This window comes from Diorhabda carinulata, chromosome 1 (genome assembly GCF_026250575.1).
Source record: "Diorhabda carinulata isolate Delta chromosome 1, icDioCari1.1, whole genome shotgun sequence".
Taxonomy (NCBI): Eukaryota; Metazoa; Arthropoda; class Insecta; order Coleoptera; family Chrysomelidae; genus Diorhabda; species Diorhabda carinulata.
The window spans coordinates 2,581,728-2,599,916 of NC_079460.1; the positions used below are offsets into that span (position 1 = coordinate 2,581,728).

At 33.5% G+C, this 18,189-nt stretch overlaps 1 protein-coding gene across 1 annotated transcript in view; it reads left to right on the top strand.

Annotated features, from left to right (window-relative positions):
- The window catches only part of LOC130896432 (laminin subunit alpha-2), a 243,684-nt gene that overhangs the window by 69,790 nt on the left and 155,705 nt on the right, over window positions 1-18,189 (top strand). Inside the window, exon 2 of the mRNA XM_057804561.1 lies at window positions 1,778-2,115. Coding sequence (XP_057660544.1) covers window positions 1,778-2,115 — 338 coding nt within the window. The remainder of the gene's footprint in view (window positions 1-1,777; window positions 2,116-18,189) is intronic.

Sequence of the window (18,189 nt, forward strand, 5' to 3'; positions counted from 1 at the left end):
CACATCCGTCAAATTCTTGTTTGTAGCAATCAATCCTTGAATAAAAACTTTAACTGAAAAGCAGAATATACCCTCCGCCAAAAAAGTATCGTATCACTATGATTTCTTATCATATGAGTGTTTTCAAATAGTCTCAACTGTTTTCTGTATTTGAATTAATAACAGATGGAAAGTTATATAAAAGTAATGTAGACATGTTGGTTAAAGGAACTCAGAAATCGAAAAGACCTCCAAGTAATTTTGGTCCAAATTTTCCCTCTCAGTCATTAACATATCTTTGAAGTTTATCTAGTATCCAGTATAAAATATTTGGATTCCACCCTTCTGTAAATATTGTCCCACATATATTCAATAGATTTCAAGTCCGGACAGTATACAGTATACGTAAAACTACATATTTTCCCAATGAAAGTCACTGCCTAACCTATAAATGGGGGAACAACATGTGACTCTCAAATATCCATAATGAGCAGTTAATGATCCTTTATCTAACAGTACTAATTCTGTGTCATCTCCTAAACGTATCCAACCCACAGCATAATAGACCCACCTACAAAATTTGTTATTGCAAGGAAAATACCTCTCATCATCTCTTCTATAAATAGGTATTCTGCGATATGTAGTAGATAAACAAAATTTGGAATTGTACATTACACCAATCTTGAACATTCCAGTTCGCATGTTCTCGTATGAATCTTAACCTAGCTGCACGGTGTCCCCTTGTTAGTTGAGGGGAGTAATTCCAGTATGTCGTAAAATATTTCTCACAGTTTGAGAAGTTTCATTAACATTTCGAACTTCAACTAACACTTGTTGAAGCTGCCTTGCCGTTACATGTCTTTTTAGTAAAGCTGGAAGTCTCAAAAATCTATTGTTTAAGGTCTAGCTACCGCGGCCGAACCATCACCGGTCTTCTATCATATCTTCCGGTCTCTCGATATCCCGCAACTACATGGTCACAGGACTGATTAATTCCCAGTATATTGGCAACGTACTTCTGACTGCGACCAGTCCGCATGTTCTCGTGCGAATCTAAACCTAGCTGCAAGGTGTTCCCTTGTTAGTTAAGTGGCGGTAATTCCAGCACTTCGTGAAGCATTTCTCACGGTTTGAGAAGGTACTTTAATTTTCGAGCTTCATCTGACACTTGTTGAAGCTGCCTTACCGTTACATGTCTTCTTAGTGAAGCTTGCAGTCTCAAGTTGCCGCTGGTCGAACCATCACCGGTCTTCTATCATATCTTCAGGTCTCTCGATATCTCACAACTACATGGTCACAATACTGATTATTTCCCAGTATATTGTCAACGTACCTGACTGCGACCGTCTTCAATAAGAGCAATTATTCTAAAAATTTACTCGCTTGTTAAATTGGAATGTATGTTTACATAGTTAAAATTAATTCCAAAATACCCGATAAAACACAAACTGTGTATTTTCGATCAGTGCTGTACAAAACCGAGTAATATTTTTCAAATTGTTTTCTGAGAAAAACTTATAAAACGATATTTTTCTTGTCTCCTTTTTTACATTTTTGTTAGTTTCTAGTAGTGTAACATACGCTGATTTTGTAAGCAATGTTGCTATTTTTATGGATGATGCGATCATTTTTGGCGTGTGCATTTTCTATTTACAAAAATCCATTTTCTCCTGATACACATACCTAAGCCCTAAATCATCTTCCAATCCCTCACTGCTTGAATATCCGACCTTACTCGATAGTTTCACACAAAATCTCAGTTTCAACACACCCCATCTAATTCTAATTGAATTTTTAGGGCTGAAATTTCTGAAAAGCCATCGCGGAGGTATCCGGAATCACTCCCCGCGGCGTTCAGCTCCCCAAGCTGGTCTATGGCCTTCAGTTTTTAATTTGGCCACAAAAGCCGCGATCACAGCTAACGCGACTTGCGGGGAAAGAGGAAGAGAGGAGTTCTGCCGGATGGCTAATAATGGTAAAGGACGCTGCGGTATTTGCGACAATTTCAGCCCCGATCCCGGCAAAAGGCATTCTATTAATTTCGCCATCGACGGAAGCAATAGGTGGTGGCAAAGTCCCGCTCTATATTACGGCCCTCATTACGAATACGTCACTATCACTATTGATCTGAAACAGGTAAGTCTTTTGATTATCCAGCATCATATCTACAGAGTTAACTCACAACTTATTTTACGTTAAGATTATTTTTTAAATACTGTAATGTATCAATTATATTTTAAATTTTCCATACTCTGTTCAACTGACTGTATGATGGTGTAGTTGTTTTTGATTTATATCATATCAGCCATATCTAGTCTAGAACTACCTCTATGACTACATTTATTCGCAAAGCCATCTGCTGGACCGTATAATAAGTTTTAGCACGTGACGGCAATTCGGTAACAGAATAGTACTGTTTTTCCAGAAATAACAATAAATAAACTAAACTTATATTCCTGCAGAATGGTACAAAAAATATTCTATTCATATATTTATTATTCGATAAATATATATCAACAAAACAATATACATAAAAATATATACAAGTCGTAACATGAAACCGAATCTCTTGGAGCAACGTAGCTCCGCTGAGATCTAAGGGTTCGAGATCTACTCCTTTCGCTGTTCCGATGAACAACTGGTCGCGCGAATGAACACGGTGTGCAAGTTGTCCGGTGGAGCGCGAAAATTTGCATCGTTGAGATCGTTCTAAAGAGCATATACTGCTTACCACTCGATCAACTTGTGCTTCGATTTTTCGAGTTAAATCAACTTTCTCATTGCCATGGAGCCGATAGAATCTGCGAATTTTGCGGCTTCGTTGAGTGGTTGTTTTTATCTGCGTAGCCATCATCAGTAGAATGATTTCGGTGAACGCGCTACCGCCGAAAGAATGTGAGTCACGCAAAAAAAGAGAGGACTTTCGTCGATATAGCTTCAACTTCCAAAAGTTGTAGTATGCTTTGTTTCTGCGATGTACTTAAACGACGGATTGACACCTTGAGTTTTTTATATGGCTTGACGGTCGGTTGATACAAAATTATGTCCATTTTGGCACTGATATCCATTGCCATGATCGTGTAAGTGGATTTTGCTTCTTCGTCCGTTATACTGTATGCAGCAATATTTCGCTGGGTGAACCATAGTGCAGGTTTCGTAGGTAAGAATAATGGTAGTCGTAACGAAAAGAGGATATTTGTCGGACTACTGCACCAGCATAATTTACACCGTTAGTCATCATAAACTGAGGAACTAGCACTACACTTCACTTGAACACTATGCACATTCACTTTACGCCCACAAAGAACATATTCACTGTTTTTACGCTCTTCGCTTATCACTTCAGAGTCACCATCTATGTATTTTTGTACGCTAGGGCACATGGCGTGGTCGCCACAGAAATATACTTTCTAAATTTTTATCAGTCTTCCATATTTTCAGTTGGGCTGGTAAACTCACAACTGCACAAGTGAATATTTCACATTCAATTAACACTAATCACGTGTAATTGTACCTTAACTTATTTCTCCTTCATTGCAATTTCAAATTTTTCTTCCAATATTGTATAGAGGAGAAAATTAAAGATAACTGTGGTTTAGTGGTTGTAAAACGAACTACCACGGTCATCTAATTTTCAAATTTATTATTGTCAATTTCTTTCCAATTGTTTTCAATCGAATAATTTTCCAGCATTGAAGAAACCAATTTTACGATGCATTGTAAAAATTTTATGGCTATAATGCTATACGATTCATTTTATGTTATTATTTAATGAATTACCTATTGGCAACTCATTAAAAACATCGCGACTCGTAAAAGTTTACACATAACGACATACGCGCCACAGGTCTTCTCACAAATAAATATTACTAATATAATTTTATATTATAAGTCTGTAGATATAAGGTCGGTAGAAATAATTAATTATAGTGTTAACGGTTTTCTTCATTAGGACCGCTTCATAATTAATTTGAACAATAAAGAACTCGGTAAAGTCTACTATGTATAACGAGGGACCCAAAGATAACCGGAATCACCAATTTCACAAAACAACGTTATTCCTTTCATCATACTTTCTATTACAGAATTGGCTGGCAGCTCTTTCCTTGTTGTTATTGTAAAATCGGTGTCCTTTCATGCCTATTTTCATACGTAGAGTAAAAAAAAGTCACACGGGGCCAGGTCAGGCGAATAAGTTACGTGGGGCAGCGTAACTATGCCATTTTCAGCCAAAAACGGTAGAACGGAGATGGCTGTGCAGGTTGGAGAAACAATGTCATATCTAGTATTAATCGGGTTTTTATGAAGAACAGTTAATCATACGTCAATTAACAATCTCAACAAAACAAGACCTGGAATTTTTCCAATATTTTTGTCGATTCAAACAGTTTATGATTGTCTATAACGAGTTTATTTTATAATTAATTTGGAGAAATTTTTTCAAATGACAAAAATTTCAATATTTGTATGGTGTCTACATCGTATATCATGGTAAATTCTCCAACATTTCTTCCATATTTTATCTTAAAGTGCTTTATGTTGAAAAAACTAATCTGAAAAATGAACTTTAATAATATTTTCACCAAACATCGTACATTTTCATCCTGTCATATTATTCATAGAGTGAATTTCCATTATAATCACCTTAAAAAAAGAGGCGACGATCTGGCGAGGCAAATTCAGGGAGATCAAACACCAAAAAAAGAAGGTAACCGAGCACGAAGGAAAGAGGAGGGCTGGCGATCCGTTGAAGTGTAACAATTCGCATTCTTTACGTTTGAACTTTGAATTATCTCCTGTCGCCTTTAAAAACTTTATGCATAATTATTCGTGTATATTTACAAAATGTTATCCAATATTCACATCACTTTTTTATACGCTACGACTAAATTAAGCTGTTGAATTTAGGTTATGTTTCCCTTAATTTGATTTTGTAACAGTATTAAATATTGGTGTGTTAATGTCAGATGTACATTATTGTGTAAGGAAGATATATAATTGTGTTACCACTCTCTTTATGCATTGGAAAGTATAGTCTGCTATATTATTTTGTCTATATGTTCCTATTTTGGAATAGTTTATAACGTTCGCAGTAGTACTAACCAAATTTACCATTAATCACTATAACTTTTCTCAAGTAAACGTATATGACTTATTTATATTTCCGAAATCGATTCAAATCGAATGGAAATGATAAATCTACGTAAATAGGAAATGATCCTTGATAAGTTTTCTAACTAGGGTCGAAGTAGAGAACTCCTTAACCTGTACAAATTCTTCTTCGACCACTTCAACCGCCGAAACTCCTGAACTACGAGTTTAAACCGAAACTAATACAGACATCACGCACTAGAAGTTGTTATTCAGTTTTGGCGTTCTATTGTATTATATCTCTGTGCACAATGGGAAAACTACAAGTGTGGGAACAGCAATATACCTTCCGGTTGTCAATGGTACAAAATAAATCAAAACTGAAGCTAATAAATTCAAGCCAATAACTTACGGAAACTAAATTAAATAGAACTGACATTTATATTTAATTTTATTCAAACTTTTATTTTCGATACTTCACTTATGGTCATTTTCTTCAGTCGTAGTTATCCTTCGGTTAAAGTTATTCACCAGATAACAGATACTAGCAACGAAAACCATTCGATTTAAAACCTAAAATATTTTTACCTATCGGAATATGTAGCTAAGGTTCAACTATTTATGAAGAAAACGGCTATAAATGGGGAATTGTAGCTAAATTTTTTAAGTGATGAATTACCTATTCGTTTAGATACATATCTAGCAATTTCCACGTAGCTCCAGCGCGATGAGTGCTCGGCGTATGATTTCTGAGAATTTTTAAATGCAGCATATTTTGATAAAAGGATGGTACGTGGCTATCCAAGTCACCAAATATGGCTTTCTGAAACTGTTGTTATTTAAACTAGACATACCAATTTTTCTACATAAACTGACAATATATCTTTTCTACTAGGAGTGAATTCATTCTAATGTATTTATACTATATTTAAATAATGTCGTAGTCCTACTGTAAGTAGTACTTCCCAAAAATAAATGCTTCCCATCTTCATCTTCCTTCCAAATATTTTAGAACCTTTAGAACTTCACACTAATGATTATAATAATATTGAATCAATTTTATGGGAAAGACTGTATTCATTATAAATATTACTGAGTTATGAAATTGAAGCATTTTGAAATCTCATCCCGTAATATTTCTACTGTATAAAAGGAAGCGATTCGTGATTATGGTTATCAAGATGTCCATTCCGACAATTTTTCACAGTTCCCAATTTCCAAGTTATATATGGTGGTTACGTGAAGTAGAGCAGGAGCCACTCCCAATTTAAAAGCTTAAGGAATTTGAACGTGCTTGACAAAGTAACTGGCAGATTTATATGTGTGAGTGTGTGCCTCTGAGCTGGATTTACCCTCCTGTTTAAAAATAAGTCTTATTCATGTCTTAGCCGCTTTAGGATTTCAGATATGCATGGCATTTAGCAGTTAAATGCATCGTGGAGAAGAAAACAAAAAAAGTGTACTTGCGGGCTTGGAAATTAGTTATTGATGTAATTAGGTTGTTGCCGCTTAATATGTTAGGTTATGATTGATGATTGAAAATAAATCTTGGATGCTTAGAGGAGGAAATAAAGAAAAAACTAAAAATTTACACCAGTATTTTGAATTTTTACATACCTCTTACGTAGATATTTCTTAATAATTTCGAAAATACAACTATTTTCAACTTCAACGCTATTGATCAAATCATTTCTTAATAAACTACATTTTTAAACACCAACACAGAAAATTCAAATGGACCATCGGGACAATTTAAGAGAAAGTACTATACTAGAATCTGGAGGGTATAACAGGTATCTTCAAAAGCTGATTTGGTTAGGTATTATTCTAAGGTGTTCTATTTTCAATTCACGCCATTGATTTATCACTTTATTACACATTGTTTGTTATAATGTTCATATCACTCAATCCACAGTAGCCCTCTGCTGCTTTTTCATATACGTCTAGATGTGATAGATCCTGCACCTTGCTAGTTACTTTGTTCACCAAACCACTGGAAATCAGTAATTTATCTAAAAACTATAAAATGATCACCTGGCAAAGAAAGGCGAAACTTCTTTCATAGGAGTAAAATCTTTTCGAAAAGCCATCAAGTCATGGTTATAAAAAACGAGAAGAAATCACAAACATGGAGTAAGACCCCTGGTGTAAAATAATCGAAGAGATTTCTTCTTATTGTACCAACTGGTTCCAAAAGGCCGTTTTATTAATCAAAAATTAACTAAGAAGAATATGCTTACTGGACAATATCCGGTTAAATTCGATCTGAAGAGAAAATCTCGACAGCTCTTGTCGCTTTAACTAGGAATCAAAAGAAACCATCCCCTGTGAGTGCGAAGAAGATTACAATATTTAAATTGAACCGTTTTGAGCCAGATGAGGTAAGCCGCATAGCCGTCAGACATGTAGACATGTAAACAGTTCAGGATACAAAATAGATCGATAGGTCAAAGTGTCATCGATATAGATTTACGGCTTTCACGCTCTAGCTCATCTAATCTAATCAGTAATTTGAAAACTGCGAAATGCTAACTGTAAAGTACCGAGAGAATAAGATGTTTGTCCTAACAGGATTATATTAAGTATACTGAAGATACTGAACGTTTGTACTTGCACTGCTATCTGAATTATGTACTCTATTCACTATATCTAGACTGGAAAAATATGCTTCATCCCCTCGTACAGACCTAGAGTATTGATGAATGTTATTATTTGGAACGGCTTCAATGAGGTTAGTTCTCCGTTCTCTCAGTCAAACAAAGAAAAATCACAGCTGCATTGTAAACAGTTTACTTTTGGTCTCTGAAGACGAATATTTTCTCGTTGAAACGATTACAGTGTAATTGTGAAAGTAGCAGTAAATATTCTGTTTAATATGAGTAGAACCAAATGTGCTAGACATTCCAGCTCAGTAATGTTGAGTATATTATGTTCCTGACATAACTTTCAATTTTAAGTAGTCATAATTCCATAGGACACTGGACGTAAATGACCTGGTCAGTACAGCACGAGGTTAGAGATTAGGATTATTATTTTAGAGAAATATAAGACTAGACAAGGAAAACTAAAAATTTCAAATTCAGAACTTAGCAATCTAGTGAGATTATGGAAAATTTAGAAGGTCCGTACACGCTGAAAAATCAGTCCAACATTTAATGAAAAAAAACAAGGATATATAATTGTTTTAAAACATTTGCAGACAAATATTTATATAGAAGTGTTAATGACACAGTGGAATTAGTTAGTAGTACGCTTGTTATTGGGAAATCCAGTGTTATTATAGAAAACAAATTTGGCGAGTTTCAAACAGCACGTAAAGCTGCAGGAAAACCAAAATTTTTGAAGAAAAATGATCTGAAAAAAAAACTAGGAAGTATATGCGTTCTTCTTTAGAAAATCATTTTCATCAGTAGACAAATTTATTGTCAACGTTCGAGATGAGAAATAAGTTTTGGCTGGAAAAAGTTCAAACTTTTGAATCTACTCGTTCCGGTCACTATTATGAGGTCACGAATGTTGATATTTTTAGAGAATAGTTTGAAGAAATGATAGATTTCAGAACTGTAAAATAGAAATGGATAATGCAAGTTTTCATTGGAGACCTTTAGAAAAATTGCCCACATCCAAGTGGTTAAAAAAAATTAAAGAAGAAGAGAAAATGTGGAAGTTAGACATTACTGATAAAATGATCACTCATTGTGAATAGTGGTTCCAACATTTAATCTGCTTTAGATACATTACAAGTATGGCATAATGTTATTTCATACGAAAATACTCAAGGTATAACTTTAAAGATTTTAACTGCCTAATAGAAGTAGTGATACGCCTATGGATCACGAATGCTTCACCATTTTAGAACTCTCTTACCCAAAAAAGTAGACTATAAGGAATCATTTTCATAGACGTTCTGCAATATCGTTCATTCGTTATAATCCATTCCGAAATTTGTGTAATAAAAGTTATATGGACAAAGCAACAAAATCTGATTTTTTCACACAAATTGTCTTCAGCAGAATGTGCAAAGTGAAGAAATTTTATTATTAAACAGGTATATGTACCTTTTTCTCCATAATTCCTGTGCTCCTCTAGTCTTGGGAAAGTGCTTTTACCCTGTCTTTGAACCTGTAACATCATGTCACTAATATTTATCAACCGTCAAATGTTGCGGAAAAAAGCTGTAAATGTATTCCGTGTAACCGCATCTTTTTTCCCGACCCATAAAATATCAGTGATGCATCAAATTCGAATTCGATTTACTGAAAAAAAAAACAAATTTATAAGCAAAAATTTCATTTATTCACGATAATAAAGAAGACGCGTCATAATATTTATTCAGAAGATGCTGCGTCACTCAGCTAACAAATAACCCTATTTGGGACTAAAATCGGTTCTCACGCACTAAACGATTTTTCTTTTCGGTCGTTATACGTTCGCCACTATGGAATCCAAAGCAAGATTCTTACGAGATGAGAGGCTTTAGACATTATTATTCTTTACGGTGTTATGGAATTCTATAGGATTGTTCTTTTTATCGAAAAATAAATAGGAGAAAAAGTTATGACTTATTTTTAACATTTCCTAAAGTTTATCTTTTTTTAAATAGTCTATATTCTTCAGATCTATAATAGAAAATGCAAGAATCAGAGTTAAGATTCAGAAGAGGAGTAGGTCGAAAACTAACAACTTGACCCAGCTTCACAGTACCACACACGATTGCTTCTTGAGGAGCCGACCGTACATGAGTATATTAAAATCATGTGGCGGGACAAATCCTTTATTTTAGTCACAAAAACTGGCCACAAAAGCTTAAAGCAGCTATGGCAGCTGGGAAAATATATGAAATAGAAGGAAAAGACACAGTTAATGAGCCAACAGGGCAGCTTTTGTTTAATTGGTTTGATAGCAGAGATTAAACAAAAATCAATTACAGAACTCTTCACAAAGAGGTCTCGATTTGAGCGAAAAGTCTTTATGTGTGCCTGATGGAATTCTGAAGGTTTAGTGTACATCAAAATCATTCCAGAGGGTACAGTTATCAATTCCGAGGTGTTTAGTGGACAGCTAATGTGAATGTATTAAGTTTAGTTAACCAAAATAGGGGAGACCTTGTATCGCCAGACCACTATGTATTCAATTCCATGACAAAATTTTTGCTTGGGAAAAAATTTTAATCCAATGGAGATGTTGAACATGCAGTGCAATTTTTTGCATCCAAGCTCAAAGGATGGTTGTACCAAGGTCTTGTTGAACGTTGTGGTTAAAACCATACATTATGATAGGATATACTTTGAATATTAGGGCTTTCTTTTTGTATGATAATTTAATGAACAAAGTAAATATTAGAAACCGACGGTATTCATTAGACAACCTCTATATAATCAATATGTAACTAATAACTAAAACTGTAGGGCTGTTCGCTCATGCCGCAGCATTTAAATACCCTTCGTAATCTCTAAACGGTTCGATTCGAATAATTTCAAGATATAAGAGCCTGTACTCAATCAATCTTAATTATTAAACTATCAGTTGATTGGGTATTAATATAATCAGATGTCAACAATTTCAAATCTTGTGCATATTTTGATTAACTAATTCTAATAAACGGATATTGTGACTTAACTATACTGGTCACACATCCAACATTTTCGAGTTTGTTCAAGTAAGAGCAACGAGTAATTGGAGCCCCTACACGCATTTCACTTTTCATTTGTACACATACTCGACGCAAGAGAAAATGTTAGATATTATCCCTAAATAAAACCCGTCAAGTAAAACAGGATTTTCATTATCATTTTTAAGGTTTTTATAAAGATCCTGGTTATTTTCCATTTTACATCTACTTTACGAGTTCCTTCACTTCTGCAAGACAACTTAGGACAGGGATAAGTTAAAAATAGACACGATGCGGGTTGGATGATATTCCAGTATCATTAGTATGAATATACCTTGGATTATTACAATTGCGTTAATTTTTAAACATGACTTACGCTATATAACGTTTATATAACCTTCTATTGGCGAAATAATTTTTGAGATTGTTCAACTATTTTTTATTTAACAAAATAAAACTTATAAACAATTATTTCTTTATTATGAAATAACATCATAACTTAATACAACTAAATCGCACGTTAGCGATTATCAGCTGTTTAGTCTTAAGCCTAAAAATGAAAGACGTAGAAATAGATGAAACTTGGAAAAACTGCAAATGAAACTTATAATTTATTAAAACAAGTTTATGGAAATGGATGTTTGTCGTGTCCACGTGTTTTCCAAACAAATGAAAATATCTAAAAAGTCGGTAATCTTATTCGATCTGACCGTCAGCTAAGTATTCGTACTATGGTTGAATCTATACGAATTGAAAAAGAATGTGTGCGGCAAATTTTATATGAAAATTTTAAAACGCAAAAAGTGTGTGCAAAGCTGGTGCCTCATTCCGCACTATCCGTCAAGTGTTTTCTACCCAGTGCTAGACTGTCCACCTTATTCGCCGGATGCTGCACCGTGCTACTTCTACTTCTTTCCTAAGGTTAAATCTGCATTGAAAGGAACAAGATTTGAGTCTGTACAAGCTGTGAAATTAAAAGCTCCCTGAAGGAACTGGAAGAAAAAGACTTCCTGCACTGTTTCGCACAAGGCTCAAGACTCGCACGAAGCGATTTAGGAAACGATAGAAGAGGTGTATATATTGAAGGTGATAATAAATAAATATACATAATATAACTAAATAACTCAATTCACCAACTTGCTTTTTATAAAACAATTTATTTAGCAAACTGAGAATTTAATAATTTAAAGTAACAAATAGTTACACTAATCTGACTAACATACTAGAAGAATATATAAATGGTTACACCAATCTGACCTAACCAATATATTTATGGTTCATTATTATTACATTAATAATAATTAACTGAAGATGATACTTCAATGGGGTTGAAGTGAAATCTATAAAACTTACAGACAGACTAAACATATTCAAAATTTATAGCAAGATAAGTTGAAGAGGTTAGAGTTCATAATAATAAATAAGTAATTGATGATGATGCGCCGCTGTGAAGAGGGTTGTTTTGGATAACTTAACTATATCAAAATAAATATTCTATATCACCAGTCTAGTTACTAAATAACCGTACGTGCGTCGTATGTAAGTAATTTAAGATTTATTACGAGCACATTGATAAATATTTCATTATTAACTAATACCATTTCCTTTTTGTTCGCCATTTGAGATTAAATCAGTATGTTATCTAAGTTGAAACAGCCTCAAAATATTTTATTATACAGCTCTAATCTTTTAAGGCAAACTGTGGTTTTGTTAAGTTTTGTTTCACCCACTTATTTAACAGTGGATGGCGTATTCAATCTTCGAAAGCCGTTATGATACCGCAGATTCAAAATATATTTCTGCATATATTGGGCTGATTAAACTCATAATCCTTCATGTATAAGTGACACACTAGCCTGTCTCACTTTCTCTGAAATGTCAAGAGATATTACGATTAGCTTAGACGTTACTATATTATTTTCAGTATGTTTCAAAAGGTCTAACACACAACAAACTCCATGTTTCGCTGCCAATAGGAGGTTGTTTTGGTAGTTGATCTTTATATTCATATATAATAGAGATATCTCAAAATTTTATCTTCATTTATTTATTTCTTCTTCAGCCTTTGTTTCAACATAAAATTTTAAAGAAATGTTTCTTTGGGAATATTCTCATAAACTTTTATTGTCATGAATATTAGAAATTTAGAAAGTTATCTTCTTATACGAGTTATTGCGATTAAATAGCGAAATTAAAGTTCCCACAGAAGACGTTTGCCTGCGACTAACACCGATAACCGAGAGCTGTTACTGTACGACCTGTTGTTGAGGATGCATTTGACCGAGAAGACGTTCTAGATAATTTCCACTTGGGTCACCTTTCCATGTCAGAAACGTATTAAAATATCAAAAAGATCAGTAATCTGATCCAATCTGAAACGTACAGGAAACTTGTTAAAAAGTATAATAATCGTCAAACTAGTCGGCTAAAGCTCAGAAAAAACAAGAAAAATGTTAAATATTTAAACAATGGAAAAAGTGTTGTAGGCATAGAAGAGTTATATATATATATATATATATATATATATATATATATATATATATATATATATATATATATCATGCTTTACAGCGTCTGCCTCGTATACTACTTTTTATATTCCAGATCAACTTTTTGCATTTCTTCTCTATTTTTTCTTTATTATTAATTATAATAAAATTATAATTAGCCATAAAGTTCTCCTACTATGTTGTCTCCTGATCTAAAATCTTACGTAAATTTGTATTGTGAATTATCATTCTTGGTTTAATTGCTAGCCATAGTACAACACTTTTTCGATTTCTGATTTCTCAAAATATTCATACCATCGACTCATTATCCTTTTGTATAAATTCCTAATAGTGATTTAGTATATAGCTCGTTTATTTTGTTAACTTTCATTTCTTAATCTCTTTAGTACTGTCGAGTTGTTTTGCTTGTACAATTAAGTTTTCTAATTTTTCGTAATTCAACTGTCAATCTTTTTAGCACTTTTATTTAGTTCTTCTCAATATATTTGTCACTTTTATTTTAACCATTTCTCCGCTAATATTTATATTTATTTATATCTATTTTCATTCTATTTATATAATTTATTTGGTAATAAGTTCCGTTATATTTGGATAATGTATTAAAGAACTCATTAATATGACATAACTGTCAAAATAGATTAACAATAATGGAGATATTGGCACACCAGATGAATAATATCATCAATTTAGTATAATTATTTTGAATCTCGATGATATTTTTCATGAATAAATATTCCATATGATTTAATATTCTCACGTGCCGGCTCTGACAAATTCCCCCCGGAACCGCTTTTTGGTAACCGTCAATCTCAACGGTAATTTATTTCATTAGGAATGGGATATGCAAAGCCGTTCTCGGTCTTCATATCTCTAGCTACACTAGAGATGCGTTAAAGTGAGATCCACATTGACTCTAACCAGATTCCTTGAAAAGATCAAACAAGCATTAATGGATCGGTTGTGTTTGTTTATCGAAAGCGACGCTACGACCAGGTGTCACAGGTACATGTAATCAACGAGACAGCTTCTAGTTAAATACAGGGGAAATTTGAAGAAATCTTGTTTATAATCTAATTTGAAATTAGATTTATTTTAAAAATATAAATTAGAACCACTTATAACAGAACGATGTTGGAATTTTGAGTTAATATCTACTTAATTCTGATTTTATCTAATGCAGAAAAAAATTGATCTCGACAAATATTTAGTCATGTTTTTTCCAACATTATTATGTGTAATTTCCTTGAATAAAATAATTGCTTCTGTTGAAATACATCAACCAGATGTCTTCGGTATAGGGAAGTATTAAAATTCTCCATTATCTTCACAACTCAAATTGTCATTGCTAAGAACGAATCAAAGACATATTCTATACGAGGTACGTAGTGCGGTTCATGAGTTCTTAGCCTTAAACATTAACATTAATATTAGGTAATAAATTTTATTTTTTTATATATTCTTCTTTTATTTCCACACATTTATCCGAACGTCTGAGTAAATCTTATTTGCTACTATAAAAATATGAACAAGTTCAAATTCCGCCTGTTTAATTTTATCGTCGATCTTTTACCACCACACAAAAAATAGTCAGAGGGAGCCTGATCAGGGCCATATGGTGGTTATTCACGCTTTGTGAAGCCACATTCGTGACAGAAGCCTTGAAAAGTTAAGGAGTGTGGGTTGTGTTTGATTTCCCAAAGTCAATCAAAGGGAAACACTTACTGTACTCAAAATATTGTAGCAATCACTTTTTGGTGCTTTTCCTGACCTTCGCTTTTTTGGCACGGGCTCTTCTTTTCGATGTCACTCCATGGAATCTCTTTTGGATGTCGGATCGTACTGAAAGACCATTGTTCCATCACCCGTTCCAATTGATCGGATTACATTTTCTTGGTCTTTGCGACAAAGCTCTACACTTCGTGCACAACATTCCACCCGACACCACTTTTGCACTGCGCTCAGAATTCATGATACCTTGCACTAATTTTTGCTAATGTTGCTAGGGGTATCGTAGTAAACATGTGTATTGATTGTTTGGCTTCGTAGAAAGGAATCAATCAGCAAAAGCCTTGATGCACATGAGTTTTCGAGGGAGTCAAGATTTGCTTAGGCTTATCTTTTGTTGGAGACGGAGAGTGACTCCATTTCCTTGATTGACGATTATTTTCTGGGCTATCCCAAGATACCCAATTTTCATCCCCCGTAACTATCAAAGGAAGAAAATTTTGGGGACCCAACGTGATCAATGTTTTAGAAATTTCAGTTTTTCAGAAACAATTTCTTGAATTACTGATCGCGAGATATGAAAACTATGAAAACGCTTTTGCTTAAATTTCTCTTAATTAACGTGAACCAATTCATCAGTAAACAAAGACAGGAGTCCACGGAGGGTGCACTAGATCATGTCTTTCATTGAAATGTCTGATATATCTTTTAATCATTGCAGTTGCCGATAAATTTCATTTAATTTAACTTTCTTTGTTTATGTACATTTCTTCTGTTTATTCTGCTGGAATCAAAGTAACTGCCGTACTTCGATACTACGATGGCAGCGCTACCGCTGATAGAAATATAAGCGGAACATTGTAGATTAACCTGGTATATAGCATATAGCAAGTGTAATCTTAAACTTAAACTAGAGTCTTTACGTCTTTACAGTTTTTTAATAGAGACCGTAAAGAAGAAACCAGTCAGAACAGAAGAGAATAATTACAAAAAAAAATCTGAAATATTTCAAGTTGAATTCCACATTCTCGAAAAAATGCTCGTGTCGATTGATTAAAAAATACAACTGTGGTCCATACAAAGCCGCATACAGTATCGTAACAGGTGAAAATGCCAATGAGGAAATTACTAATGAACTGATACAGAGCGGCAAATTGTTTTGTATTAACAGGATCTGACACACATCGCCTAAAAGATTGAATTGTTGCAATAACCCCTGGAACCCAATTATTTCTTCATATTTCCAATAGTTGAAGACGAATTACGTGGACACTAAAAGATGGAAGAGGCGATAAGGCTTTCAAAAAGCATGTTTTGGAGCTAATTGAATTTATTTGGTTGCTCTTTCTATCCCCTGTGTATAAATAGCAGCTTTTATAATTTGTTACTTTCAATCATATTGTGTTAATGCCAACTATAAGTATTCTTTTTAAGGAAAATATCCTGTTACCTCGCTCAATGTATTTCATAAACTGAAATTCAATTAAAATTCGTTATCAACAAGAAGTGTGGTAGAAATTTTAGTGAGTACCAGACAAAACAATAAAAAATTAAAAACAGTATTTCTTCGAATTCATTTTCGTAGTAGGGAATATGCAAACTTTAAAAAATTTTCAAATGATTTTAAGGATAATTGGTTTTCACATAGGCGTAGCGTCAATTTCTTGAATAAGCTGGAATTTGGGGAGCCGTTGTTGATATTAATATTGAACACTATCAGTAGCCCAACTCACACATTTACAATGTCTGACGTGCGTTTCGATAACTAAGTTATCGTCTTCAGAAAGTGAAGGTGAACAGAACTGAAAAAAATTATTCTGAACAATAAGAGCTGACTATTGAATACTTTTCATCCTTTTCGATTCTTTCACGTTATATATTAGGAAGTCTTAAATTCTAAACAGTAGGTAAAAAATGATCAATAAAAAAATGTTTCGCAGGATAATTTTTTGATTTTTCAATTCCACGAAACTGTTATCAGAAACCGTGAAATATCAACAAGATATACCATTGATTATGAAATTCATTAATCATTGTAAAGATATCAAATACAGAAAAACAGAAGTGATTTGAGTGAAACTTAGAGTGCCATTTTAATAATTTTAATGCAAATTGCGAATAATTTAATTGATACTGCTACTTATTTTTAAAAGGTAACAACTGTTATGACCGTTTCAATCTAGTAGTATTAAAGATTCAAGAATCTCTTTAATATTCATCCTTCTTTGTCTTATTTCTTTTCTTTATGATTAAAGACCCATGCTAGATTTTTGTAGCTTAATTCATCAACCAACTCTAAGGAGTTAATCATGGTGCTCAGTGCTGATGGTTGCTTGGTTATCAAAATTAATCATTATATCACATTTTTAATTCTTTTGCTAATATTGTTTTTATTATTATCAAAAAATCTGCACTCTCCAGTTTATGCGAGACATATTCCCAATCACGTGCCTTCCTAGGCATTACCAGGAATTACCAAAGTGCATTTCTTTCTTCTTTATCTTATAGGAGCATTTCTTCACAAGAATAAAAGGCGGATGTGCTCAATCTCTGCCTAATGTATTTCTCTACATCGCCGATTTCTCATGACCAAGAATCCAGGCCAGATTATTTTAGATTATATTAATAAGCAGCGTTGAGAAGATGATATGGATTGCTTTGAAGGCTACTGGAGTATTAGAATGAATCGCTGCATAACATTTCTAATAGTTTTCTTTCAAGTTCATTTGGAATTTATACTATTCTCATCGTGCGGAACGGTGAATAAACGATATAAGATAGGCAGATGATACAATCATATTTGCAGATATTCTAGAAGATCAACACATTCTGATTATGTGCGTAGGAGATTGTAGCCAGAAATTTGATCTCAACTTAATGTAATTGGTAAAACTCATAAACCTTAGAACAGTCAATCAACAACAAATAGAAAGAGAAAACAGCTACACTGTTTAGGCAAGAGCATCTTTCATCAGAACGAATAAAGCCGTGATCTACCGAGAGCAAGGAAACTACGTTAACTGCGCTGTTATGTATTTTCGGCCTTATGACATGGAATCTCATGGACTATTACTGAAACTTCGATTAAGATACTAATATCATGGATAGAGCACTTTTGAAGTACTAAAACAATAAATCATGTGAGTGAAAATTTGGGTACTTTAACAAGGAATGAAAATCGATGAAGCTAATTTTTCAATGCAAAATATACGGAATCGGAACGGAGAAGAAACTCTTAGCACCTGAACCTTAGGCAATGGATTGTCTTAAATA